At 48.6% G+C, this 27,956-nt stretch overlaps 1 protein-coding gene across 3 annotated transcripts in view; it reads right to left on the bottom strand.

Moving 5' to 3' along the window:
• The window catches only part of PPP1R12A (protein phosphatase 1 regulatory subunit 12A), a 163,824-nt gene that overhangs the window by 47,871 nt on the left and 87,997 nt on the right, over nucleotides 1-27,956 (bottom strand). For 2 of the 3 annotated variants that reach the window (XM_056574041.1, XM_056574040.1), the window contains exons 11-15: nucleotides 21,914-22,008; nucleotides 15,504-15,620; nucleotides 8,985-9,146; nucleotides 7,191-7,367; nucleotides 1,118-1,208 (exon numbers count right to left, since the gene is read on the bottom strand). In XM_056574041.1, coding sequence (XP_056430016.1) covers nucleotides 1,118-1,208; nucleotides 7,191-7,367; nucleotides 8,985-9,146; nucleotides 15,504-15,620; nucleotides 21,914-22,008 — 642 coding nt within the window. The remainder of the gene's footprint in view (nucleotides 1-1,117; nucleotides 1,209-7,190; nucleotides 7,368-8,984; nucleotides 9,147-15,503; nucleotides 15,621-21,913; nucleotides 22,009-27,956) is intronic. The other variant, XM_056574042.1, reaches the window with a different exon arrangement.

Raw genomic sequence — 27,956 nt, 5'->3', positions numbered from 1 at the left:
AGACCTGTGTCTGCCTCCTACTGACACTAGCTAAAACGGATTTCCTCATGACAGGTGGGCGGGTATATCCTGCCAGGGAGGAGCAGACTTATTTTTCCTAGTGTCAGCGCCTCCTAGTGGCAGGAGCATATACCCATCAGTATCCTGTGTCCCCCAATAAAGCGACCGAGAACCTACAACTCCCAGCATGCACGGTCTGTCAGTGCATGTTGGGAGTTGTAGTTTTGCAACTGCTGGAGGCACACTGGTTGCGAACCAGTGTGCCTTCAGCTGTTTTAAAACTGAAACTCTCAGCATGCACTGACAGCCAAAGGGCATACTGGGAGCTGTAGTTATGCAACAGCTGGAGGCACACTTTCATAGAAAAAATGTGCATCCAGCTGTTGTATAACTACAACTCCCAGCATGTCCTTTGGCTCTGCATACTGAGAGTTGTATTATACAACAGCTGGAGGTACACTGCACTGTTGTATAATACAACTCCCAGCATGCACAGCCAAAGGGCATGTTGGGATTTGTAGTTAAGCAACAGCTGGAGGCACAACTACAACTCCCAGCATGCCCTTTGGCAGTCGGTGCATGCTGGGAGTTATAGCTATGCAACAGCTGGAGGCACACTTCCATAGAAAAAAATGTGCCTTCAGCTGTTGCATAACTACAACTCCCAGCATGCCCTTTGGCTGTGCATTCTGTGAGCTGTTGCTCGGCAACAGCAGGAGGCACACTGGCCTCACCTCCTGCTGCTGCCGGATCCTGCCGCTGCTTTGCTTTCTCCTCCGAACCCGCCGCTCCTCCAGACCCGATCAATCACGGGCCCTGCAGGACCCGTGATTGATCGGCCAGTCCTGATAGGCAAGGGTGATTGGTGCTGTCTCGGACAGCAAACATCACAGTTCTTTTCTGGGTCACCAGTGACCCCACTGACCCGGAAAAGCTGTGCACTAAGAACTTAGCAGTGCCGTACATTTACGGCCCTGGTCCTTAAGGGGTTAATATAGATTTTAGCATATAAAACGTAAATATTTGACTGGTTATTGAAGCAATGTGCAAGTACAATAACAGAGCAATACTGATTATCAGTGGTACGTAACAATGGGATATACAAGATGATTCAGACCTGTGTGGATCTTCTGGACTGTCTTGCTTGTCTTGATCTAGCTTTTCTTTGGGACTCTGACTCTTCATCCCGAACTGGAGTGAGATATGACCTGGAAATAAAACAAGGGGGAATTCATTACAAAAACCTTAATTGATACAGTCTATGCCAAACAAATTTAAATCTACCTGCAAATTGAAGATCATGTATGAAAAAGGAGATTTTTATGCTTACCGTAAAATCTCTCTCAAAGGATCCATTGGGGGACACAGACTGTGGGTATATGCTGCTGTCTCTAGGAGGCTTGACACTATGGCAACCAAGAAAAGTCGGCTCCTCCCAGCAGGGTATACCCGCCCACAGGCACCTGAGGTATTCAGTTTTAGTCCAAGAGCAAAGGGAGAAGACCGACAGTAGAAAAACCACAAACTGTCCGAGCAACCAGAAGAAAAGGTAACTGAACACACCCTCTGACAGATAATAGAAATAGGAACACAAGAAAAAGGGTGGGAGCTGTGTCCCCCAACGGATCCTTCAAGAAAGATTTTACAGTAAGCATAAAAATCTCCTTTTCTCTATCGGCTCCATTGAGGGACACAGACCGTGGGACGTACCAAAGCCGTCCCTTGGGTGGGTAAGGAAATTAGTCAGGTGGACAGCTGGACCACCGTTGCCTGCAACGCCTTACGGCCCAGAGGAGCATCAGCTGATGCAAAGGTATGAATCTGGTAGGACCTTGTGAAAGTGTGCAAAGAAGACCACGTGGACGCTATACAGAACTGCGAGGCCGTAGCCACGTAGCGGAGTGCCCAGGATGCCCCGAAAAAGGGTGGAATGAGCCAAAACCCTGAAGGGTGGGATCTTCCCCTTGCAGCGGTAAGCTTCCGAAATAGACCGTATCCACCGAAAAATGGTGGCCGTAGAAGCAGGTTGTCCTGTACAACGACCTTCTGGAAAGACAAAAAATGGAGTCACACTGCCGAAAGGAAAAGGTGACAGAGAAGTCAGAACAGCCCTCACCACAACAAGTTTGAGAAAGGGCCGGACGGCAGGACGATGTCCTCATTGAGATGAAAAAGTCGAAACCATATTAAGTAAGGAGGACTGATCTGGACGGAAAACAACTTTTCCTGGCAAACAAACAGGAAGGGAGAACGGCAGGAGAGAACTGCCAGCTTTGACCCCCTCCTAACAGAGGAACAGCAATAAGGAACGCCACCTTCCAGGGAAGGGGGCGAAGAGGAATGTCCCTGAGAGGTTCAAAAGGAACGCCTAAGACCAAGTTTAAGTCCCAAGGGGAAGAAGGGGACCGATAAGGAGGGGCAGCATGTGCCACTCCCAGAAGCAGGTCTGGACATAAGAATTGAACGCCAGAGGAGGTTGAAAAAGAATGGAAAAGACCGAACTTTACTCTTAAGGGAGCAGAGAGCCAACCCTTGGGCCAGCCCGACTGCAAAAGGGTCGGGAAGGAAAACCACAACCTGAGAAAAAAAAATGGCTGAGGCTGACACCAAAGAAAATAAGACCGCCAGGTATGGTGGCAAATCTTTGCAGAGGAAGGCTTGAGAGCCCTCAGCATGGTGCGAACCACTTGGGAAGAGAAGCCGCGGGTCCTCAGAACCACGGTCTCAACCGCCACTCCGTTAAAAGCAGAGAGGGTAAATTGGGGTGGCACAGGGGACCCGAGATAAAGGGTCTGGACGAGAGGGAAGGCGCAGCAGTAAGTCGTTCAGGGGCCTGACCGCGACGACGTACCACGCCTGCCGGGGCCGGTCTGGACCACGAGAATGGCGGGAACGCCCTCTGCTGTGAGTTTCCTCAGGACCCTGGGAATGAGAGGAAGGGGAGGAAACATATAAGGTAGGGCAAAGCCCAACCAAGAAATATAAGGTAGGGCAAAGCCCGACCAAGAGAGAGGAACGCTTCGGTTGTGGCGGGACGCGCAGAGGTCCATGCCTGAAGAGACCCAGAGGTTGCAGGTCAATGCAGACTCCTCCGAATGTAGGTACCACTTGCCTTGGTCGGCTGAGGACCGGATGAGAAAGACTACTTCCCAGTTGAGTATGCCCGGAAATAAAAATCACTGAGATGGCCGGAAACCTGAGTTTCCCAAATAAGCAAGCAAAGATAGAAATGCCTTAGTCCCAACATGTTGATGGGGAGAAGGGCTTCTCGGGGGACCAAGGCCCTAGACCGGCCGGTCCTTGAAAACACCTCCCCAGCCCGACAGACTGGCAGGAAGGAGCGCCCCTGAAGAAACAGGGGAAAGCGAAACTGCCATAGAAGGGACCGACAAGACTGTCGAGATAGAACGATCTTGCGGTCGAGACACAATGGAGAACTGTCCCACCGGAAGAGAATCACCAGTTGAAGAGGTAGGTGATGAAACTGGGTGAATAGCACGGCTTCCACGGCTGCCACCAACAGACCCAGGACATCCATGCAAAAGCAAATGGAAACTGGAGCAGGGTGCCAAAGTCGTCAGACTCCTGCAAAGAGAGTCAGCCGATTGACCGGCGGAGTCTAAAGCGGGCAGAGGCCGCGTAAAACTGGAGCCCCAGGAGAGAGGTTGGACTTGTCCTGATTGACCATCGAACCGAAGAGAGACAAGGTCCGGAGGTCGAGACTAAGACTCTCCAGATTCTGGGCCCTGGTTGGCGCTCTGATCAGGAGGTCGTCCAAGCAAGGAATCCCTGGAACAACTCTTGTCCATAAAAAAGGTATCCCAGGCGCCAGGACCTTGGTAAGGCCCGCGGGAAAGTGGCCAGACCAAAGTGGAGAGCCACAATAGAAAAGACCGTCCGGAACTACAAGGCGGAGGTACCGCTGACGACCGGGAAATATTGGGATGTGGAGACAGGCATCCTTGATTTCCACCAAGGAAGAAAAACTCCCCTTGACCCATGGATGCCAGCGCCGAACGGAGAGACTCCATTCAGAATGGGAAAGCAGAAGATGCTGGGTGAGATGATTGAGAACCAAGATTGGGCGAACAGAAACGCCTTACTTGGGGACCACAAAGAGGTTGGAATAAAAACCTTGAAAAATGTTCCCCTGAAGGAACAAGGACAATAACTCCCTGGATGAAAGGGAACTGGAGTGTGCCCCGAACTGCCTTTGCTAGAGAGGGGGACGGGGGACCGGGAAGGAAAAAGCAATCCCATGGAAGGGAGGCAAATTCGACCCTCTATCCATTGACTACCACATCCCTGACCCAAGAATCCTGAACGTGCGTGGTCCAGGCATCCCGGAAGGGTAAGATGCGACCCACCATCCGAGAAAAGTCGGCAGGTGGGGGGGCGACCCTTCAGGCCGAGGCCGGAACGGTTAGCAGACCTCCGAGAGAGAAGGGTCAGGAAAGAAGGAGCTCTCTTCCCGTAAAAGCACCTGGCTGGACCCCTGTTGGTACCAAGGGTACGCAAGACCGGAAGGAGGAGGACTTCCGAAAGAAAGTGGTTCTGCGAGCCTTATCCAGAGGCAAAACGGAGCTCTTTCCGTGACCGCTTTCCAGGCTTTAAGCACATGGATCGACAGAGGGCTACCAGGTAACCTGTGACAAAGGCAGCACAGCAGCCGCGCATGGAAGCAGAACACAGAAAATCTCCAGCTAAGGAAAATTGGAGAGCTAATAAGGAACCTGCTGTCCCAAAAACAAATTTAGCCAAAGTCTCCACTTTCTTGTCCGCTGGATCCTTGAAGGCAGCCGCATCAGCCAACGGCAGGGTAGTCGCCTTAGAAAGGCGGGAGACCGGTGGATCCACAGTTGGAGAGGAGGACCACCGAGCAATGAGGTCTTTGGTGAAGGGATACCACGCTTGAACCTTCTTGTCAGGGTGCCACCAGGCAGATTCTAGCAGGGCGTCAAATTCAACATGAGCGCTGAAAATCTTGGGTGCTGGACAGCACAAAAAAAGGAGACTTCTGGAGCCACGTCCGAAGTTCCTGGTCCTTTAGAAGGGAGGTGTCTCTTACAGCCGAAACCAATGAGTGCACCACATCAGGCATATCCTTGCGGTCCTCAGAGTCGGAGGCCGAATCAGAAACCTCATCCACAAGTTCTCCAGGAGAATGGGAACGAGGTGAAGCAGCCCTGGAAGGGGTCGGGCACGATGAAAAGTAACTGTTGGAGCCATGTCCGAAGTTCCTGGGTCCTCTAGATGGAAGGGGTCTCTTATTGCCGAAACCAATGAGTGCCCATGAACGACATATCCGTGCGGTCCTCTGAGTCAGAGGCCGATCGGAAACTTCATCCACAAGTTCTCCAGGTGAATGAACGTGTGAGGCGGCCCTTGCTATAAGTGGGAGCAACGGGGCGATGCCTGAGAGGGGGATGAGTGAGATGAAACACCCCTATGACGCTGCGAGAACGTCACTATAGGAGAAAAACGGGATCCTCCAGAGGGCTGGTGTAGGGAGGGCCTCTCCAAGGCAGTCACCACATACCGGGAGACCTGAGCCAAGTCAGATATAGACTGGGAGAGGGAGGGAACCCATGCTGGAGGGGCGGACGAACACACTGGATCTGAAAGAGCAACCGGGGTAGAAATAGCAGGGGGGTCTGGGGGAGCAGTGGTGTAGGCCGAACAAGTGGTTCAGCAGAACTGGACATTTAAGTTACAACCTTTGTTCCCTAGGCAGCTGTGAGTAGCATTTTGCAATGTCCATGGGAACTGTGGCTGAGATGAGAAAACCTCTGAACCAATAGCCAGAGGGGGCCGTTGTAAACCAAAGGGCTCTGTGACTGGCCCTGCAACAAAAACTCCTATGCGCGCGCGCACAGCGCTGATTGGGGCTTAGTTCACGCCCTTATGCAGGCTTCGGCGGCTCTGGGTGGGCGGAGTCAACGCGCCGCCGAAGAAAATACAGCCCGGACCTTAATGGAGGCTTACTTTCGCAGCCGTGCTGCCGAAGTGAAAGTAAGAACGGGCGCAGAGCGCCCGCAATGAAGAAGCGCCACGGCTGTCTTCAGCAGTCGCATTACAGTAAAACACCATACACACATGTCCAGTGAAATACCAGACACACTGCTCAGCCCCAGATACAATAAAAATTCCCCCGTAAAGGCAAGGAGGGAAATCCCTCCTGGCCAGCCCCAACAGCCCACATATAGAAGAGTGGGAGAGAAACTAGGGGTCTCCAGAGGTTGAAAGTCCGTTCTCGTGAGGAAAAAAAGGGGGGAAAATACTCACCTCAGTCAGAAGAACTTACCTCATGAAGTCTTCCTATGAAGTCTTCAGCCAGCATTGTCACCTGCAGCAAGCCAAGCTCAAAGCGAGGCGAACAGGGAGGTAGGGGGACCCGGACCCATGAGGTACAACCCCAGGCACTGACCGTTGGCGAGAGGGGGTTAACAATACATCCAAGATGCCTTCCACCTATCGCAATGGGGAAACAGTGAACCGCAGTTCCAGAGTCCCCACCTGAAAACAGTAAATAAAAGGGAATTAAAAATCTAACACGTCCCTAAACTTAAAAAGAAACAAAATATGAGACCTGGTCTGGGGAGAACTCCAGACCATGTCTACCTCCTTAAGACACTAAGCTAACACTGATTACCTCAGGTGCCTGTGGGAGAGTATACCCTGCTGGGAGGAGCTGACTTTTCTTGGTTGCCATAGTGTCAAGCCTCCTAGACACAGCAGCATATACCCACGGTCTGTGTCCCCCAATGGAGCCGATAGAGAAATCTTGTTTAAGTAAAAAAGCTCTCTCTAACAGTTCAGACCCTTGCCACAATGCAGTTTCCATAACTCCCATTACTTAACAGTGCATGCATGGCCTCCACAGCAAGAAATGGTCTCAGTTGGGCGTCTCAATATTATTTGAGCTTGGCAATTAATGTGTTTTATAATGCCCCACTGAGGGAGAGGTTAGTTTAAGTGAGATCATAAGGGAAAGCTCAAAACTGAAAAGCAAGTAAGTAAAATCGCACATTATGCTATAACATTTCGACAAGCCTGTATACCAAGATACCAGAAGACATCACATAGGAATAATTTTTGAATACGGCACAAATCGCTATACATACACATATTCTAGTGCACAAACAAAACGGCAAGGAAAGAAGACAGACTCATGCAAGAATTGTACACACCTGCGTCTTTCCCTGACCTCCGCTGTGGAAGGAACAGTGCCAGTGGAAGTTGTGGTCATAGATGTGTAAGTAGTGGTGGGATTTACAACAGTTGGTGCAACTGGAATGGTGACTGCTGTAGGGACAGTATCCTTGTCTTTTTCAGAGCTATCGTCTGCCCACAAACGGTTTGAGGTACTAAAACATGGCAAGTAGCAACACAGAAGAAAGAACAAACACACAATAAAAGCCAGTACTAGGAAGTGCAAAACATTTAAAGGAAAACTGTCACATTTTCTCCCGCACTATCCACATGTACTGGTGGATAGTGCGGGAGATGCCGCTTAAAACGAGCCCTACCTTGGTCTGATCCACGCCGCCGTTCGCCCGCAATTGTAGTTTTAATCTCTGTGTATATCTTGCTGTAACTGGCAAAGGCGGTGCTTCTGCGGGCTAACTGACACTGAAGTCAGCGCCGCTCATGAATATTCATTCCCCCCCCCCCCCTCCCTCTGGTTAGGAGCGGCGAAGAGAGGGAGAACAGAAGGGATGAATATTCATGAGCGGCGCTGACGTCAGTGTCAGTTAGCCCGCAGAAGCCCCGCCTTTGCCAGTTACAGCAGGATAAACACAGAGATTAAAACTACAATTGAGGGCGAACGGCGGCGCGGATCAGACCAAGGTAGGGCTCGTTTTAATCAGTCTCCCACACTATCCACCAGTACCTGTGGATAGTGCGGGAGAAAATATGTGACAGTTTTCCTTTAAATGCAATCACACAAATGAGCTTATAAAAAGAGTAAATCACAAAGAGGGGCAGTGACATTTACAGAACAATGGCTAGGGATCTCCTGTCTGAAATGAACTTTTACCAAAAACATGAATTAAATTACAAGATCAGAACTGTCAATTCAGCTTTTTTTTTTTTATTAAACAGAACATGCAATAAGAAACTAACCATCTCCTTCCCCCTTAACTCATAACTCATCACTCATTCCTAAAATCTGTCTTCAAAGGGGTAGAACTAAAGATAGATTTATAATCTCACATGCTGATAAAGTTTCAGCTGCTGCCCATTATTGCCTATAGGGAGGGATAGGAGGAGGGAGCTTCTAGAGGGTGACAGATTCTGCTGCATTTAGTAAGTGTTTTACTGGATCACCCTAATATCTTGATTCATAGCCTTTACTGCTCAATATTGTCCTATAATGTCCTCCATTCATGCTGCTGCTTCTGAGTGTGCGCTATCGAGATAGCACAGAAGGATTCTCCTCACATAGGTGTGCAGATAACGAATCAGTGCCCACTGAATAAAACTAGTCTTATGCAAATGGTAGTTCACTTTCAGATATGATCTATAGCAAAAGTCGCACAAAAGTCACAGGGAAAGTGAAAGACTTTTTTTTAATCTAAAAACGATCTAAACAGCTTAATGAATTCCCCTCATTATACCTGCTAGTATCTGACCAATCTGAAGCAGAGGTCAGGAAAAACTGAGGGGAAGCCTGCAAAAGGAGACCCTGCGATCAGACATCTTATCCCCTATCTTTTGGATAGGGGATAAGATGTCTAAGGGTGGAGCACATTACAATTTATGTTTTAATCACCTGCCAGAGTGCTTTTGTATCTTCATTCCAGCAATCTGACTGTCTCAGTAGAGGACCCCACTGGTCACAGACATTTCAGAAGTTGTTGGAAAGTGTGGGTACACCTTTAGAGGGTCCCTTACTACTTATGAAACTTTTAAAATAAAACAAATCTATCTTCTCAGCTCCTGAACATAGAAAACCAGATTATGAGAAAAACAAACAATACCTGCTTGATAAGCCTGAAGAACCTAGAGTACTCCTTGAAGTACCAATAGTGCTAGACAGACTGCGTGTTAGCCCAGAAGAGGTAATTGTTGGTATGGATCCAGACGTAGTACTTGGAACACTAGAACTTATGAGATCATCTTGTCTTCTACCAAAGGAGCCACTGATTAAGAAACCATGTAAAAAGAGTAAACAGTTAGGAGAATTTCCCATGCAGCTCTTAATAGCAGTTTTGCAGCCTAAGTCAGAGGTGGATTCATAAGTAATACAAAATAGAATGGAAGGACCTTTTTTTTAGGGCCAATTCACACATGTGGCTTTTGTTTTAACCCCTTAACCAAGAATGTAAATGTACGTCCTGGTTTGGCGGTACTTCGCGCACCAGGACCTACATTTCGGTCCTGTGTATGACCGCGAGCATCGGAACGGTGCTCGCGTCATACATGGCAGGTTCCGGCTGTTGCTATCAGCAGCCAGGGACCCGCAGGTAATGGCCGAAATCTGTGCTAGCGCGGATGTCCGCCATTAACCCCTCAGATGCCGTGATCAGTACAGATCCCGGCATCTGTTGCAATGCGCACGTTAAAATAGATGATCAGATCGCCCACAGCACTGCCGCGGGGATCCGATCATCTAATGGTGGACGGAGGTCCCTCACCTGCCTCCGGCCGTCTTCCGGCATCTCCTGCTCTGGTCTGTGATCGAGCAGACCAGAGCAGAAGATCACCGATAATACTGATCAGTGCTATGTCCTATGCATAGCACTGAACAGTATTAGCAATCAAATGATTGCTGTAGACAGTCCCTTATGGGGACATAAAAAGTAAAAAAAAAAAAAATCCCCTCCCAAGAAAAATTGCCAGTTTTTCCAATTTTACCCCCAAAAAGCATAATTTATTTTTATGTTTTATAAACCCATTTGGTTTCGCCGCAATGTTAATTATGTACAGTGAACAGCGTAAACATAAAAAAAAGTTCAAAAATGCTGCTTTTTTGTCACATTTTATTCCCCCAAAAAATTTATAAAAAAAATGATATTAAAGTTTTATTTATGCAAATGTGGTATCGATAAAAAGTAAAGATGACGGCACAAAAAATGAGCCGTCATACCGCCCTATATACGGAAAAATGAAAAAGTTATAGGTGGTCAAAATAGGGAGATTTTAGATTACCGATTTTGTACAAAAAGTTTTAGATTTTTTTTTTTAAGCGGGACAAAAATATAAAAGTATTTAGCCATGGGTATCATTTTAATCGTATTGACCCACAGAATAAAGAACATGTAATTTTTACCATAAAGTGTACAGTGCGAAAACGAAACCCTCCAAAATGTGCAAAATTTTGATTTTCATTTAAATTTCCTCCCTAAAAAAATAATTTTTTGGGTTCGCTGTACATTTTATGGTAAAATGAGAGGTTTCATTACTAAGAACAATTGGTAATGCAAAAACAAGCCCTTATATGGGTCTGTAGAAGGTAATATAAGAGAGTTATGGATTTTAGAAGGTGAGGAAGAAAACACGAAAACGCTAAAATAAAATTACGACCCAGACTAGCATCAGCCGATGCGAAAGTATGAACTCGGTAAAACCTCGAGAAAGTGTGCAAAGACGACCAGGTAGCCGCCTTGCAAATCTGCGTGGCCGAGGCTCTATTCTGGACAGCCCAGGATGCCCCAACAGAACGTGTGGAATGAGCCACAACCCTGAAAGGAGGAATCTTCTCCTTACAGCGATAGGCTGCCGAAATGGCGGACCGAATCCACAGAGAAATGGTAGCCTTGGAAGCAGTTTGTCCCTTGCGACGACCTTCCGAAAGGACGAAAAAGGAATCACACTGACGAAACGAAGAAGTGATGGAGAGATAAGACCGAACAGCCCGAACTACATCCAGCTTGTGTAGTAAGCGCTCCTTAGAATGAGAAGGCGCCAGACAAAAGGACAGGAGGACAATGTCCTCATTGAGATGAAAGGCCGAAACCACCTTAGGCAAAAAGGAGGAATCTGGTCTGAAAACAACCCTGTCTTGGTGAATCACCAGAAACGGAGAACGGCAGGAGATAGCTGCCAATTCAGACATCCTCCGGATGGAGGTGATTGCAACAAGAAACGCCACTTTCCAAGAAAGGAGGCGGAGAGACACCTCCCTAAGGGGCTCAAAGGGTGCCCCCAGGAGGGCACTCAGAACCAAATTCAAGTCCCAAGGGGGAGAAGGTGACCGATAAGGAGGAACAGCGTGCGCCACTCTTTGCAGGAAGGTCCGGACATGAGAATTAGAAGCCAGGGGCTGCTGGAAAAGAACAGTAAGGGCCGAAACCTGTCCTTTAAGGGAACTGAGAGACAACCCAAGTTCCAACCCCGACTGCAAAAAGGAGAAAAGAGGGGGAACCAAGAAGGTCACCGGGGAGAAGTCCTGAGCTTCACACCAACAAAAATAAGACCGCCAAGTACGGTGGTAAATTCTTGCAGAGCAGGGCTTACGAGCCTTGAGCATGGTGTGAATGACTTGGGAAGAGAACCCGCGGGCCCTCAAAACCGCGGTCTCAACCGCCACGCCGTCAAATGCAGCAACTGTAAATTGGGGTGGCAAAGAGGACCGAGAGAGTAGGTCCGGGCGGAGCGGAAGGCGCAGAGGAGCGTCTTCCAGGAGCCTGACTACGTCGGCGTACCACGACCTTCAGGGCCAATCTGGAGCTACCAGAATGGCGGGAACGTCCTCTGCCTTGAGCTTCCTCAGCACCCTGGGAAGAAGCGGAAAAGGAGGGAACAGATAAAGTAGGGCGAACCCCACCCAAGGAATCACTAGGGCGTCCACGGCCAGAGCCTGAGGGTCCCGGGACTTGGACACAAACGGAAGGATCTTCCGATTGTGCCGGGATGCGAAGAGGTCCACGTCCAAAATCGCCAGTTGAAGGAGGCGGTAATGAAACTGTCAAAGGGTACAGCCTCCATAGTTGCCACCATCCGACCCAGGACTTCCATACAGGTGCGGATGGAGACTGATACCTGGGTCCGAAGGGAGCGGACCCCTGACCGGAGCACCAGACGTTTGTCCGGCGGAAGACAAATTCGGGCAGAGGCCGTGTCGAATCGAAGTCCCAGGAAGGTTAGAGACTGGGTAGGACAGAGGACTGACTTGTCCCGGTTGACCATCCACCCGAAGCGAGTCAGAGTGTGGAGAGTGACGTCCAGATTCTCCAGAGTCTGGGCTCTGGTTGAAACCTTGATGAGAAGGTCGTCCAGATAGGGTATCACCGAGATTTCCCTCGACCGTAACAGGCCCATCACTGGTGCAAGGATCTTTGTAAAGAACCGTGGCTAGACCAAAGGGGAGGGCTACGAATTGAAAGTGCCCCTCCGGAACCGCAAAGTGGAGGTACCGAAGATGGCCCGGAAATATTGGCACATGGAGGTAGGCATCCTTGATGTCCACCGATGAAAGGAACTCCCCTTGTTCCAGGGACACCACCACCGAACGGAGAGATTCCATTCTGAAGTGGCGGATGAGAAGGTGACGGTTGAGACGCTTGAGGTCTAGGATTGGTCGCACAGAATCCTTGGAGGAATGGGGACGATCACCCCCTGGAGAAGCAGAGACTGGAGAGCCGCTCGAAATTGCTTCGCCAGAGGAGGAGACCGGGGGGCCCGGGATCGAAAAAAGCGATCCCTCGGAAGGAAGGCAAATTCGATCCGGTAACCGTTGGACACCACATCCCTGACCAAAGAGTCCTGAATGTGTGAAGTCCAGATGTCTCGGAAAAACAAGAGACGACCTCCCACCCGAAAAGAAACCGCAGGTGGGGGTCTCACTTCATGCAGAAGTGGGTTTGCGGTTGCCTGATTTGGGCGCAAAACGGCCGGTCCGGTCGGAGCCCTACTTCCAAGACGGGCGTGCCCGGAACAAGGGAGCCTTCTTGTCCTGCGAGGGCGCCTGCCCGGACCCTTTACTGGGGCCAGAGGTCTTAAAGGAAAAGGACTTCCTCTGGGAAGTAGGGCGAGCCTTATTTTGAGGTAACAAGGAACTCTTACCTCCCGTTGCCTCAGATATAATCTCATCAAGGAGTTTGCCAAAAAGACGGCCACCAGTAAAGGGAAGCTCAGTGAGAGACCTTTTGGAAGCGGCATCCACATTCCAAGATTTAAGACACGGAGAGCCGCTAGGTGACCCACAGCAAAGGCAGAACAACGGGCTGACTGCATGGAAGCTGTGCACAGAAAGTCCCCAGCTTTAGTGCATTGGAGAGCAAGAGCAGATAGATCCTCTGGGGGGGATCCCGCTAAGATATCCTGATGGAGCTTTTGGCACCACTCCGACAGGGCCTTTGACACCCATGTCGAGGCGAAGATGGGAAGAGGAGAAGAGCCAGCTGCTTCAGAAGCGAACTTCGCTAAAGATTCTACCCTTCTTGTCCGTGGGATCCTTGAAGGCAGCGGCATCTGCCAGAGGCAGTGTAGTCGCCTTAGAGATCCGGGAGATTGGTGGATCCACTGAGGGAGGGGAAACCACCTTAGCGACAAAGTCCTTGTCAAATGGATAATGTTCTTGAATTGTCTTGATTCCCGGGAACCTCTAGTCTGGATGTTTCCATGCGGATTCCAGAATGTCGTCAAAGTCAGCATGAGAGCTGAACCTTTGAGATGCTGGCTTAGCACGATGAAAGGATACTCCTGGATTGACATCCGAAGATCCTGGGTCCTCCAAGTGAAAGGTGTCTCTTATGGCTGTCACCAATGAGTTCACCGTTGCAATTGAGTCTGAGCGGTCCTCTGAGTCAGATGCCGGCTCGGAAGACTCATCCACCAGTTCACCAGGGGAATGTGAATGAGTAGAGGCAGTCCTGGAGGGGGGCGACCCAGACCGGGTATGCGGCTCTGGCGTGGCAGAGCGGCGACTCGGAGAACGTCCTCTGGAGGAGCGACGTTTGTGCCCAGAAGATAGGAGGGCGGGCCCCGCGAGGGGAAAGCTCACGTCTATCAGAAGACTCAATGGAAGAGTCAGACGAGGCACCCCTAGCACGCTTGTGAGAGTGTTAAGTACGAGGAGACGAGGAGCGGGCCCTCTCAGAGGTCCTGCACAGAGAAGACCCCTTGAAAGCGGACACCATTTCCCGGGAGGCCTCAGCCACCGAACGGGAGACTTGGGTCAAGTCAGCCATATACTGGGTCAGGGAAGAAACCCAGGCTGGATGAGCAGCTGAACCCACCGGGACCGAAGGGGCATCAGGGGGCACCCGGAGGTCTGGGGGAGTCAGAAGAACTTACCTAATGGAGTCTTCAGTGAAGTCTTCAGTCAGCTTTTTGTCCCTGCATCACGCCTAGCTGCTATACGCAAGCGAGGCGAGCAGAGAAAAAGGGGGACCCGGACCCATAAGGTACCAACCCAGACGCTGACTGTTGGCAAGGGGGGGGGGGGGGGGGGGGTGAACAGCACATATGCGCAATGTCTGTGCCCCCCTTACTCGCAATGGGGAAACAGGGAACCGGAGTCCCTGAGCCCCCACCTGAAAACAGAAAAGAAAAGGAATAAAAAACGAACACGTCCCTATACTAGGAAAATAAAAAAATCAGAAGAGCTGGTCTGGAAAATCCAGACCATGTCTACCACCTTCAGACACTAAGCTTAAACTGACTAGCTCAGAGCCTAAAAGCGGGTATATCCTGCTGGGAGGAGCTGGCTTTTTTATTACCATAATGTCACACCTTCTAGAGACAGCAGCATACACCCATGGTCTGTGTCCCCCAATGGAGCCGATCGAGAAATTGTCCTTTTGGCCTCTAATACTTTTATGTTTCCATAGATAGAGCTGGTATGAGGGCTCCTTTTCTGCACTGTGATTTGTAGTTTTTTATCAGTACTATTTGATTATTTTTATCAATTATTTTCTGGTATTTGAAGTTAACACAAAAAAAAAAAAAAAAAAAAAACAGCAATTCTAAATGTTGCCACTATTTTAAAATTGGGGGGAGAGGGGGTGATAAACGTATTGGGGGAGGGGCATATTTACATTACAACATTTTTTCCCCCCACTTTTTTTTTTTTTAGTCCCCATAGGAGACTTACATGTAATCTTTAGATTGCCAGCATTATTCAATGCTATTCCATAGCATTGATCAGTGTTCTTGTTACTCTGCTTGTACAGGCTACCTGTATTTATTAGTTTCCCAGCATTAGCAGTGAGTGATGGCTGCGGATAGCAATTTCTCACCAGCTTTAAAAGAAGGTCACCTCTTGGGCTCTTTCAAGGTACTGTTGCAGGTGCAGGGCATAAATGTAAGCCCTACGTCCATAAATGGTTAAATGGGGTATTCCCTTCTCCTAAAGAAACCCCATTATTACATAGTGTGGGTCTGATCATTGGGACTCACAACGATCTTGAGGATAAAAAAGTTGCAGAACTGGTTCATGCCCCTTCACAGCGGTGCTGCCTGGTATTGGGCTGTGTAGGTAAGTTCAGCTAGCCACATTCACTGTAATGTAGCCATTTCCTTATAAAGTCTAAAAGATCTCCATTGCTACAGACCTTCTTTGATAGCTGGTATTTAAAATTTCATTAACTGAACTGTTCTTCTTTAGATCATCTTCCCATCTTCTTCTTGTATAAGATCCACCAAGGCGTGACAGCCCTATAGAAGATTCTCTGTAAAAAAGAACAAACAAGTTGTTAAATCAGTGATAGAGTTGGAATTTAACTTCACAGTTGTAAACACCCAAAAAAAAGTTATTGCTGATTTCCTTATGTGGATATCTGATTTGTGGTTTCTCTTTGTAACAGAACCATTATCTGTGTTGTATCCAGAGACTTACAAGTTCCACTGGGTTGTCAGTTATCCGCATGATAATCTGTGACTGAGCCTATGATGCAGATGTGAACAAAGCCTATTAACTACTGCTCATGTCACCAAGTAATAGCATGTCTAGGTTTTCCTTAAAAAAAAAAAAAAAAAAAAAAAAAAAAAAAAGTTTGATAAACACTAGAAGAAAAAAAAATACGCAATTTTGGACTTTGGAATTTATTTTTTACGTGTACACCATTGACCATGCAGTTTAATTAACATTATGGGGGAGATTTATCAAAATCTGATCAGAGGAAAAGTTGCCCAGTTGCCCATAGCAACCAATCAGATTGCTTTTTCATTTCTGAAAAGGCCTCTGAAAAATGAAAGAAGCGATCTGATTGGTTGCTATGGTCAATTTATTCTCTGGACAGGTTTTGATAAATCTCCCACTATATTTTGCACATTTGGACATTTACGCACATGGCAATACCACATATTTTTTATATGGAATTTGGGAAAAGGGGGGAGATTCACACTTTCAATATGGAAGGGGTTAATGTGTGTGTTTTTAACTTTTTTTTATTATTATATTTTTTCTTCTTTTTTTACACTTAGTCCCCTTAGGGGACTTTCAGGAGGAATCATTTGATTCCTCATACAAATCAATGGGATTACATACAATCCCATTGATCTGAGTGCTCTGCGCTCCAGGCTTTATCATTCACAGCTCTGTGCTGCCAGGCTTTATCATTCACAGCACAGCAGCCGACACAGAAGGAGAGGTAAGCTCTCCTGCTACCTGAGAAGTGGATCGTGCTGTTGGGGGGGGGGGGGACACGACCACCAGGGATATGTAAATGTCCCTTTGACAACAGTGATCTAAAGGGTTAATACCAATCTGCAGCGATTGCCGCATGTTTGCTATTAACGCTGGCCACCAGCTACAGGAATCAGCTGGGGGCCGGACGGGGCCCACGTCATACACCGCTTGCAGTCTCAGGATGAGCCGGCTCTTAGATGGCAATCGGTTAAACTAAAAGTTTTATTAAGGGTTTCATATAAATTCGGGTTGTTCCTAAATGTAGATTACCCCAAACCAAGCAGATTACCAGCAACACAACACATAGTACCATTGGACTGACTATATGCCTTTATTTTTTTGTTCAACTTTGAGCCAAGCCTGTCAATTCATTAGGTGTATGACATATTAATGCCTTACCCTCAGGGTCTCTGACTAGTTTATACTAGATTTTGGAGCTAGTGCATTATATCTCGTCTGTCTTGTCCTTTATAGCACGTGTCTTACTGTTCTCTACTTAATTATGTATTTATATTACTGTATCTCTTTTGGATTGTAATGGTGTGCTATAGCTAAAATATTCTCTAAGGTTCTTTTAGTGATACTAGTCTATGTTTATGCATGTGTAGCTCTTTTATAGACTCTTCTCTCCTCTTTATAAGGAGCTCTGTTCTGCATGGCCATCATTTTTATGAGTCTCAGACACTTTCATTTTTAAACAATCTGTAGTCTGTTTAATAAAAGCTTATTGTTAATATACTTGGGGATGCACATTTATATGCATTTTTTTTCTTGCATTTCAACCAAATGTTTAGAGTTGCAATGTTTATGTTATAAATTAACTGAATAGTCCTTTCACATTGTCATTCTATATAGAACCCCATTTTCTTGTTACAGAGCCTCAGACCTTTTTCTTTCACATGGCTATGTAGTTAAAGGGGTATTCCAGGCCAAAACTTTTTTTATATATAAACTGGCTCCGGAAAGTTAAACAGATTTGTAAATTACTTCTATTAAAAAATCTTAATCCTTCCAATAGTTATTAGCTTCTGAAGTTGAGTTGCTGTTTTCTGTCTAACTGCTTTCTGACGACTCGTGTTCCAGGAGCTGTGCAGCTCCTATGGGGATATTCTCCCATCATGCACAGCTCCCGGGACGTGACATCATCATTGAGCAGTTAGACAGAAAACTTCAGAAGCTAATAACTATTGGAAGGATTAAGATTTTTTTTAATAGCAGTAATTTACAAATCTGTTTGGAGCCAGTTGATATATAAAAAAAAAGTTTTTGCCTGGAATACCCCTTTAAATGATACAGTTTCAGCTCTCTACCGCTGCCTCTAGGAGTTTAAGTGGGCACTGTCAGAATCAAAAACTTTTTGTATGTTGAACTTCTTGGCAAACTATTAAAGGCGTACTCCGGTGGGAAAACTTTTTTTCAAATCAACTGGTGCCAAAAAGTTAAAGAGATTTGTAAATTACTTATTTAAAAAATATTAATCCTTCCCGTACTTATCAGCTGCTGTATACTACAGAGGATTTTTTTTTTCTTTTTGAATTTCTTTTCTGCCTGACCACAGTGCTCTCTGCTGACACCACTGTCCATGTCAGGAACTGTCCAGAACAGGAGAGCTTTGCTACAGGGATTTTGCTTGTAATCTGGACAGTTCCTGACATGGACAGAGGTGTCAGCAGAGAGCACTGTGGTCAGACTGGAAATAAATACACAACTTCCTCTGGAGCATACAGCAGCTGATAAGTACTCTAAGGATTAAGATTTTTTAATAGAAATAATATACAAATCTTTAACTTTCTCGCATCAGTTGATAAAAAAAAATTGTTTTCCACTGGAGTACCCCTTTAACCTTTCTAATATACTTTATAAAAAATTTTTTATTACCTTTGAACAGAAAAAACATGGGAGCCAAATAAAGAACCTAGACACAAAGATGGGTCATGCAGATTCTTTACATAAGTCAGTGGTGGGCAACCTTTTTTTTCAACTGAGCCAAATCTTGCCAAAACCACAATTGAAATTTATTTCGAGAGCCACATTTTTAAAACCAAAAATACATAGGATGGTACACTGTTTTTAGTTTCAATAAGTTTTTATTATATGTGGGGGCACATGACGGGGGGGGGTCCTGTCATTTGCCCCCACATATAATGCCCCCCTGCCATGTGCCCCTCATATATAATTCCCCCGACATGTGCCCCTTATAATACCCCATGTCCTGTGCCCCTCACAATATAATGCCCCCCTGACATGTGCCCTCACATAATGCCCCCTGACATGTGCCCCTTATATATAATACCCCATGTCATGTGCCCCTTACAATTTGATGCCCCCCCTGACATGTGCCCCTCACATATACCGTATATGCCGGCATATAAGACTACCCCCTCCTACCGTCATGTATGGTACCTTGTAGTCGTCCCCCCCACATTAGGTAGGCAGCATAGTCCCCCCCCACATTAGGTAGGCAGCATAGTCCCCCCCCCACATTAGGTAGGCAGCATAGTCCCCCCCCCCCCCCACATTAGGTAGGCAGCATAGTCCCCCCCCCCCACATTAGGTAGGCAGCATAGTCCCCCCCCCCACATTAGGTAGGCAGCATAGTCCCCCCCCCCACATTAGGTAGGCAGCATAGTTCCCCCCCCACATTAGGTAGGCAGCATAGTTCCCCCCCACATTAGGTAGGCAGCATAGTTCCCCCCCACATTAGGTAGGCAGCATAGTTCCCCCCCCACATTAGGTAGGCAGCATAGTTCCCCCCCACAATAGTTGGCAGCTCCCCCACAATAGTTGGCAGCTCCCCCACAATAGTTGGCAGCTCCCCCACAATAGTTGGCAGCTCCCCCACAATAGTTGGCAGCTCCCCCACAATAGTTGGCAGCTCCCCCACAATAGTTGGCAGCTCCCCCACAATAGTTGGCAGCTCCCCCACAATAGTTGGCAGCTCCCCCACAATAGTTGGCAGCTCCCCCACAATAGTTGGCAGCTCCCCCACAATAGTTGGCAGCTCCCCCACAATAGTTGGCAGCTCCCCCACAATAGTTGGCAGCTCCCCCACAATAGTTGGCAGCTCCCCCACAATAGTTGGCAGCTCCCCCACAATAGTTGGCAGCTCCCCCACAATAGTTGGCAGCTCCCCCACAATAGTTGGCAGCTCCCCCACAATAGTTGGCAGCTTCCCCCCGCCCCCCACGCAATATTAGGAAGTTCCTCCACAACAGTAGGCAGCTCCCCCCCCCCCACAATGGTAGGCACTATATAGTGCCCCCACAATGGTAGGCACTATATAGTGCCCCCACAATGGTAGGCACTATATAGTGCCCCCACAATGGTAGGCACTATATAGTGCCCCCACAATGGTAGGCACTATATAGTGCCCCCACAATGGTAGGCACTATATAGTGCCCCCACAATGGTAGGCACTATATAGTGCCCCCACAATGGTAGGCACTATATAGTGCCCCCACAATGGTAGGCACTATATAGTGCCCCCACAATGGTAGGCACTATATAGTGCCCCCACAATGGTAGGCACTATATAGTGCCCCCACAATGGTAGGCACTATATAGTGCCCCCACAATGGTAGGCACTATATAGTGCCCCCACAATGGTAGGCAACTCCCCCCCCCCCCCCCACAATGGTAGGCAACTCCCCCCCCCCCCCCCCCCCCACAATGGTAGGCACTATATAGTGCCCCCACAATGGTAGGCACTATATAGTGCCCCCACAATGGTAGGCACTATATAGTGCCCCCACAATGGTAGGCAACTCCCCCCCCCCCCCCCACAATGGTAGGCAACTCCCCCCCCCCCCCCCCCCCCCCACAATGGTAGGCAACTCCCCCCCCCCCCCCACAATGGTAGGCAACTCCCCCCCCCCCCCCCCCCACAATGGTAGGCAACTCCCCCCCCCCCCCCCACAATGGTAGGCAACTCCCCCCCCCCCCCACAATGGTAGGCAACTCCCCCCCCCCCCCCCCAATAGTTGGCAGTATAGTTCCCCCACAATGGTAGGCAGCTTCCCCCCCCCCCCCCCCCCACACACACACACACAGACATACAGCTTCAAGCAATATACAGCGTATGGCTGGAGGCTGTATGTCTGTATACTGCCCCACACAGTGTTCCGGTCACTGTTCCTCCGGCCGGGGGGTCACCATCTACTGCTATGGCCTATGGACCATAGCAGTAGGTGCCGGGACCGGAGGAGCGGTGACCGGAACACTGAAGATGACACGCTGCCGGCCACTTACCAGGCTCCGGCCAGCGCGCATCTTCCTCCGGTCCTCCTGCGCCTCTATGGTTGTACGCACGGGACGTCACTTTGGTCCCGTGCGTACAACCATAGAGAGGCGAAGGACCGGAGGAGGACGCGCGGCGGGCAGGGAATGGTAAGTGACCGGCGGACATCCTTAAGTCCCGAAAAGATTTTTCGGGACACAGGGATGTCCGGCATAGGAATACCTATGATTATCTGCCTGGGCCGGCTCCTGTGTGCGGCTGCAGGCGGGGGGCCGGCCAGAGCAGGTAAAAACTAATACTGTATACTAAAAACCAGGGGGCCTCCAGCTGTTGTGAAACTACAACTACCAGCATGCCTGGACAGCCTTTGCCGGTCCAGGCATGCTGGGAGTTGTAGTTTCACAACAGCTGGAGGCACCCTGGTTTTTAGTATACAGCAGTGGTCAGCACTATGCGGCCGCTGCTGCTCTGCATACAAGGGCCTGATACTAGTATCAGGCCCTTGTATGTTACCAGTGTGCATGGGCGGCCGCCACTGCCCAACCGCACTGCAAGAGCCGCATTAAAGTGCGTGAAGAGCCGCATGTGGCTCGCGAGCCGCAGCTTGCCGACCACTGACCTAAGTCATGAGTAAGGTGACAACAGAGATATAATAGATCTTGACTGTCTGGTAAATCACCTAAAGTATTAGGGTCCCTTTCATTTTTGGTTTGTTTAAATAAGTGGTCAAGTTTTCTAAGCTCATAGACTAACGTCGTATCATACTGCAGAGAGTAAAGAGATTTCTATGTACATTAAAATGGAGACGTAACTGCATGCTGAGTGGTCAGGTTGGCAAGGTAAAAGTCCAGTGAGTATCATACACAGATTAAAGGTACCTGTTCACACTACTCGCTGCCTCGTCAACTTGAGCACCATGAGCTTTTATGCCTCTACTTGTTTGATGTCAAACCTGGACAAGGATATGTTTGGACATTCCCCTCAAGATCCCCCATTCTACCTATCAGTTGAGACTTGATCCATCAGGCATTTATAGCATCTGCACAGATAAAGAAATATTGCTCAAAGTTACATGATAAATAATTGATATAAGTTACCTGTTCTCTTTTTCTTCTATGTCAGAAGTGCTAGCAAGCCGCCTTGGTATTGTTGGAGCCACATATGCTAGCCTGGTCCCTCTAGAATCTTTCTCCTATTTAGAAAGTAAAAAATATAAATAAATATTAATATAATACTATGTATATATAAATATATATATATATATATATATATATATATATATATATATATATATATTAAACATTATCAAACTCTTGGCGCTTCTTATAAATCCTTCAACAAAAGGAAAAAGAAAAACAAAACAGGTCTGTTCATGGGAATAACTGCTTCACTACATGTGCCACAGCATCCTCATTCCCCCTAGAATATAACCCAAAACACTGAGGGGGAGATTTATCAAAACCTGTCCAGAGGGAAAGTTGCTGAGTTGCCCATAGCAACCAATCAGATCACTTTCATTTTTCAGAGGCCTTTTAAAAAATGAAAGCAGCGATCTGATTGGTTGCTATGGGCAACTCAGCAGCTTTTCCTCTGGACAAGTTTTGATAAATCTCCCCCTGAGATTTTACATACACAGCAACATCTTACACATCCTATACATTTTCCAAGTCCTGTGGCTAGAGGAAATGTTTAAAGGGCTGAAAAGGAGATCTGTTTGCACTCCCCGTAAAAGACTTCATTGGGGGACGGCAATACTGATGGGTATATGCTCTTGCCACTAGAAGAAAAAGTCTACTCCTCCCTGGCAGGATATACCCACCCACTGGAAGTGAGATAATCAGTTTTGTCACAAAGTAGTACAGGGGTGTGGAAATTTGAAAAAGAAACTACTTGTCCAAGGGACTAAAGCGGAACACAATCTACTTGTCCCTCAAGAAAATCCACTTGTCCTGGTAGATAAAATAATTTCAACCAAAATAGTACGATCCCCCCCCCCCACTAGACCACCAGGGATGGATATAAGATCCCTTTAGACACTGCTGTCAACTTCAACAGCGGTGATCTAATGGTTTAATAGCGGCCACGGCGATCGCAGCATGTCAGACTATTAGTGGCAGGAGAGCTGTAGCTAGCTCCTTTTACACCCGAGGCAAGCCCAGAAAATTGCCCCCCCCCCCCCATCTGACCTCCATAACGCCAATTTTTCCATATACTGGGATGAGGGTAATCTTGTGTGCCGTGATCTGTAGTTTTTATTGGAACTTTTATTAGGAAAGGGGCTTATTCATATATATATATATGCACTTCTTAAAATATTTTAATCAAAATTTTTCAGTCTTCATAGGGACTTCTATATGGAGACTTTTGATTGGAAACCACTGAACAACGCAGTGTTACTGGGGGGTGTTCTGCACCTCCAGTTTAGGTGATGCATTTTATTTACCGTATTTATCCACGCACCGGCCTATAACACGCACCCTCATTTTACCAAGGATATTTGGGTAAAAAAAAAGTTTTTTACCCAAATATCCTTGGTAAAATGAGGGTGCGTGTGTGTGCATGCGTATACCCCAATGCACTGTTTCTGACCCCGCAGAAGCCCCCAGGAAAGGCAGGGGGAGAGAGGCAGTCGCTGCCTGCTTCTCTCCCCCTGTCTTTCCTGGGGTCTAGAGCCCTGCTACCGCATCTTCTCTCCCCCTGTCGCTGCCCCATTGCCGGCACCGACAGACAGGGGGAGAGAGGGGGCAGCGGCACCCATTGCCGGCGCCGCTTCCCCGTTGCCTCCCCCATCCCCGGTTGTATAATTACCTGTTGCCGGGGTCGGGTCTGTGCTGCTTCAGGCCTCCGGTGTGCGTCCCCTGCGTCGTTGCTATGCGCTGCGAGACGCAGTGACGTCACTAGTCATTGAGCCGCGCCGTGCAGCACATAACGACGCAGGGGACGCCACACCAGAGGCCTGAAGCAGCGCGGATCCGACCCCGGCAACAGGCAATTATACAACCGGGGATGGGGGAGGCAATGGGGCAGCGGCGCCGGCATAGGGTGCCTCTGCCCCTTCTCTCCCCCTGTCTGTCGGCACCGCTGCCGGCGCCGCTTCTCTCCCCCTGGCTATCGGCGCCGGCAATGGGGTAGGGGCAGCGGCACCAATAGACAGGGGGAGAGAAGGAGCAGCGGCACTGATAACAGGGGAGAGAAGCGGCGGCAGCAGGGACCCCAGGACAGGCAGGGGCAGAGAAGCCGGCAGCGGTGGTAGTCTCTGCTCCTGCAAAAGCCGCTGCAGTTCATTGATTTAAAGCGCCCGCTTTAAATCATTGAACTGCAGCGGCTTATTGGCGTATAACACGCAGGTAGACTTTAGGCTGAAAATTTTAGCCTAAAAAATGCGTGTTATACGACTGTCGTGTTTTACGACTACCACCGCTGCCGGCTTCTCTGCCCCTGCAAAAGCCGCTGCAGTTCATTGATTTAAAGCGCCCGCTTTAAATCATTGAACTGCAGCGGCTTATTGGCGTATAACACGCAGGTAGACTTTAGGCTGAAAATTTTAGCCTAAAAAATGCGTGTTATACGCCGATAAATACGGTACTCTAATTTAGGTGTCAGAAAATGCTGGAAGTTGCATTTAGTTACTAGATAACTACAACTACCAGCATACCCTGATACAGTCTATGGTTGTGTGGGTGTTGCAGCACGTTGCACTGAATAGTTGTACAGTTAAGGTTATTGTGTAACATGCTGGGAGTTGTAGTTTTGGTTCTTGTCAGCTGCAGAGCCATATGATGTGTCAAGGAATACATTGGAATTGCAGTTAGTAACTACAACACCCAGCATGCCCTGATGCAGCCTATGGCTTTGCAGCTGACCCGAACCAAAACTATAACTCCCAGCATGTTGCACTTTATAGTTCTACAGTTTAGGTTATGATGCAACATGCTGGGAGTTGTAGTTTTGGTTTGGGCGTGTTTGCGTCCATCCGTGGGGCTCTTGGTCGGCGGGTGAGTATGTAGGGGGCGGGATTCTGGGGGTGCAATTTAGTGCGGGTGGCCAGAAGCCACTGAAAATAACTAAAATTAGATAGCACAACTGGCAGCAGCACTTGTCAGGTCGCCCCTGTACAAAACATACATACATATATACACACATACACCGGGCCACTGCCCCTTATATTATACATTACATACATACATCATACATATACCATACACACATCTATACACATACACTCACATCATAAATATACAGCATACATATGCACACATCATACATACACCTGCCACTGCCCCCTATATCACACATACACCATACACACATCCGCCATACACCCATCATACACACACAGACCTCACACACCCATCATACACACACAGACCTCACACACCCATCATACACACACAGACCTCACACACCCATCATACACACACAGACCTCACACACCCATCATACACACACAGACCTCACACACCCATCATACACACACAGACCTCACACACCCATCATACACACACAGACCTCACACACCCATCATACACACACAGACCTCACACACCCATCATACACACACAGACCTCACACACCCATCATACACACACAGACCTCACACACCCATCATACACACCCAGACCTCACACACCCATCATACACACCCAGACCTCACACACCCATCATACACACCCAGACCTCACACACCCATCATACACACCCAGACCTCACACACCCATCATACACACCCAGACCTCACACACCCACAGACCTCACACACCCACAGACCTCACACACCCACAGACCTCACACACCCACAGACCTCACACACCCACAGACCTCACACACCCACAGACCTCACACACCCACAGACCTCACACACCCACAGACCTCACACACCCACAGACCTCACACACCCACAGACCTCACACACCCACAGACCTCACACACCCACAGACCTCACACACCCACAGACCTCACACACCCACAGACCTCACACACCCACAGACCTCACACACACACAGACCTCACACACACACAGACCTCACACACACACAGACCTCACACACACACAGACCTCACACACACACAGACCTCACACACACACAGACCTCACACACACACAGACCTCACACACACACAGACCTCACACACACACAGACCTCACACACACACAGACCTCACACACACACAGACCTCACACACACACAGACCTCACACACACACAGACCTCACACACACACAGACCTCACACACACACAGACCTCACACACACACAGACCTCACACACACACAGACCTCACACACACACAGACCTCACACACACACAGACCTCACACACACACAGACCTCACACACACACAGACCTCACACACACACAGACCTCACACACACACAGACCTCACACACACACAGACCTCACACACACACAGACCTCACACACACACAGACCTCACACACACACAGACCTCACACACACACAGACCTCACACACACACAGACCTCACACACACACAGACCTCACACACACACAGACCTCACACACACACAGACCTCACACACACACAGACCTCACACACACACAGACCTCACACACACACAGACCTCACACACACACAGACCTCACACACACACAGACCTCACACACACACAGACCTCACACACACACAGACCTCACACACACACAGACCTCACACACACACAGACCTCACACACACACAGACCTCACACACACACAGACCTCACACACACACAGACCTCACACACACACAGACCTCACACACACACAGACCTCACACACACACAGACCTCACACACACACAGACCTCACACACACACAGACCTCACACACACACAGACCTCACACACACACAGACCTCACACACACACAGACCTCACACACACACAGACCTCACACACACACAGACCTCACACACACACAGACCTCACACACACACAGACCTCACACACACACAGACCTCACACACACACAGACCTCACACACACACAGACCTCACACACACACAGACCTCACACACACACAGACCTCACACACACACAGACCTCACACACACACAGACCTCACACACACACAGACCTCACACACACACAGACCTCACACACACACAGACCTCACACACACCTCACACACACACAGACCTCACACACACACAGACCTCTCACACACACACACAGACCTCACACACACACACAGACCTCACACACACACACAGACCTCACACACACACACAGACCTCACACACACACACAGACCTCACACACACACACAGACCTCACACACACACACAGACCTCACACACACACAGACCTCACACACACACAGACCTCACACACACACAGACCTCACACACACAGACCTCACACACACACAGACCTCACACACACACAGACCTCACACACACACAGACCTCACACACACAGACCTCACACACACAGACCTCACACACACCCATCATACATACACAGACCTCACACGCCCATCATACATACACAGACCTCACACATACACAGACCTCACACATACACAGACCTCACACATACACAGACCTCACACACCCATCATACATACACAGACCTCACACATACACAGACCTCACACACACACAGACCTCACACACACACACAGACCTCACACACCCATCATACATACACAGACCTCACACGCCCATCATACATACACAAACCTCACACGCCCATCATACATACACAAACCTCACACGCCCATCATATATACACAGACCTCATACACCCATCATATATACACAGACCTCATACACCCATCATATATACACAGACCTCATACACACACAGACATCACATATACACAGACATCATACATATGCACACATCATACATACACCCGCCGCTGATACACCCCCCTAATCATACATTACATACATATACAACCACTCTTCCTGCCGTCTGCATGCTCTGCCTTCTCACCTGAGCCTGTGTGAGGTGAAATCCCCAGCCCGTGCAGTCTCCTCACACACGTCCTCTCCCCGCTCTGTATTTTCCCCCGTGAATACTTGAAACCTCCCCCTGATAAAATAGGCCCTGTGTAGACAGAGCAGGGGGAAGGGAGAGGCTGTGTATGGGGGAGGGAGGAGCTGTGTACGTCCTCATTCTCCCCGTCTTGTA

The sequence above is a fragment of the Hyla sarda genome, chromosome 4 (genome assembly GCF_029499605.1).
Source record: "Hyla sarda isolate aHylSar1 chromosome 4, aHylSar1.hap1, whole genome shotgun sequence".
Taxonomy (NCBI): Eukaryota; Metazoa; Chordata; class Amphibia; order Anura; family Hylidae; genus Hyla; species Hyla sarda.
This window is presented reverse-complemented; position numbering and strand designations above follow the sequence as displayed.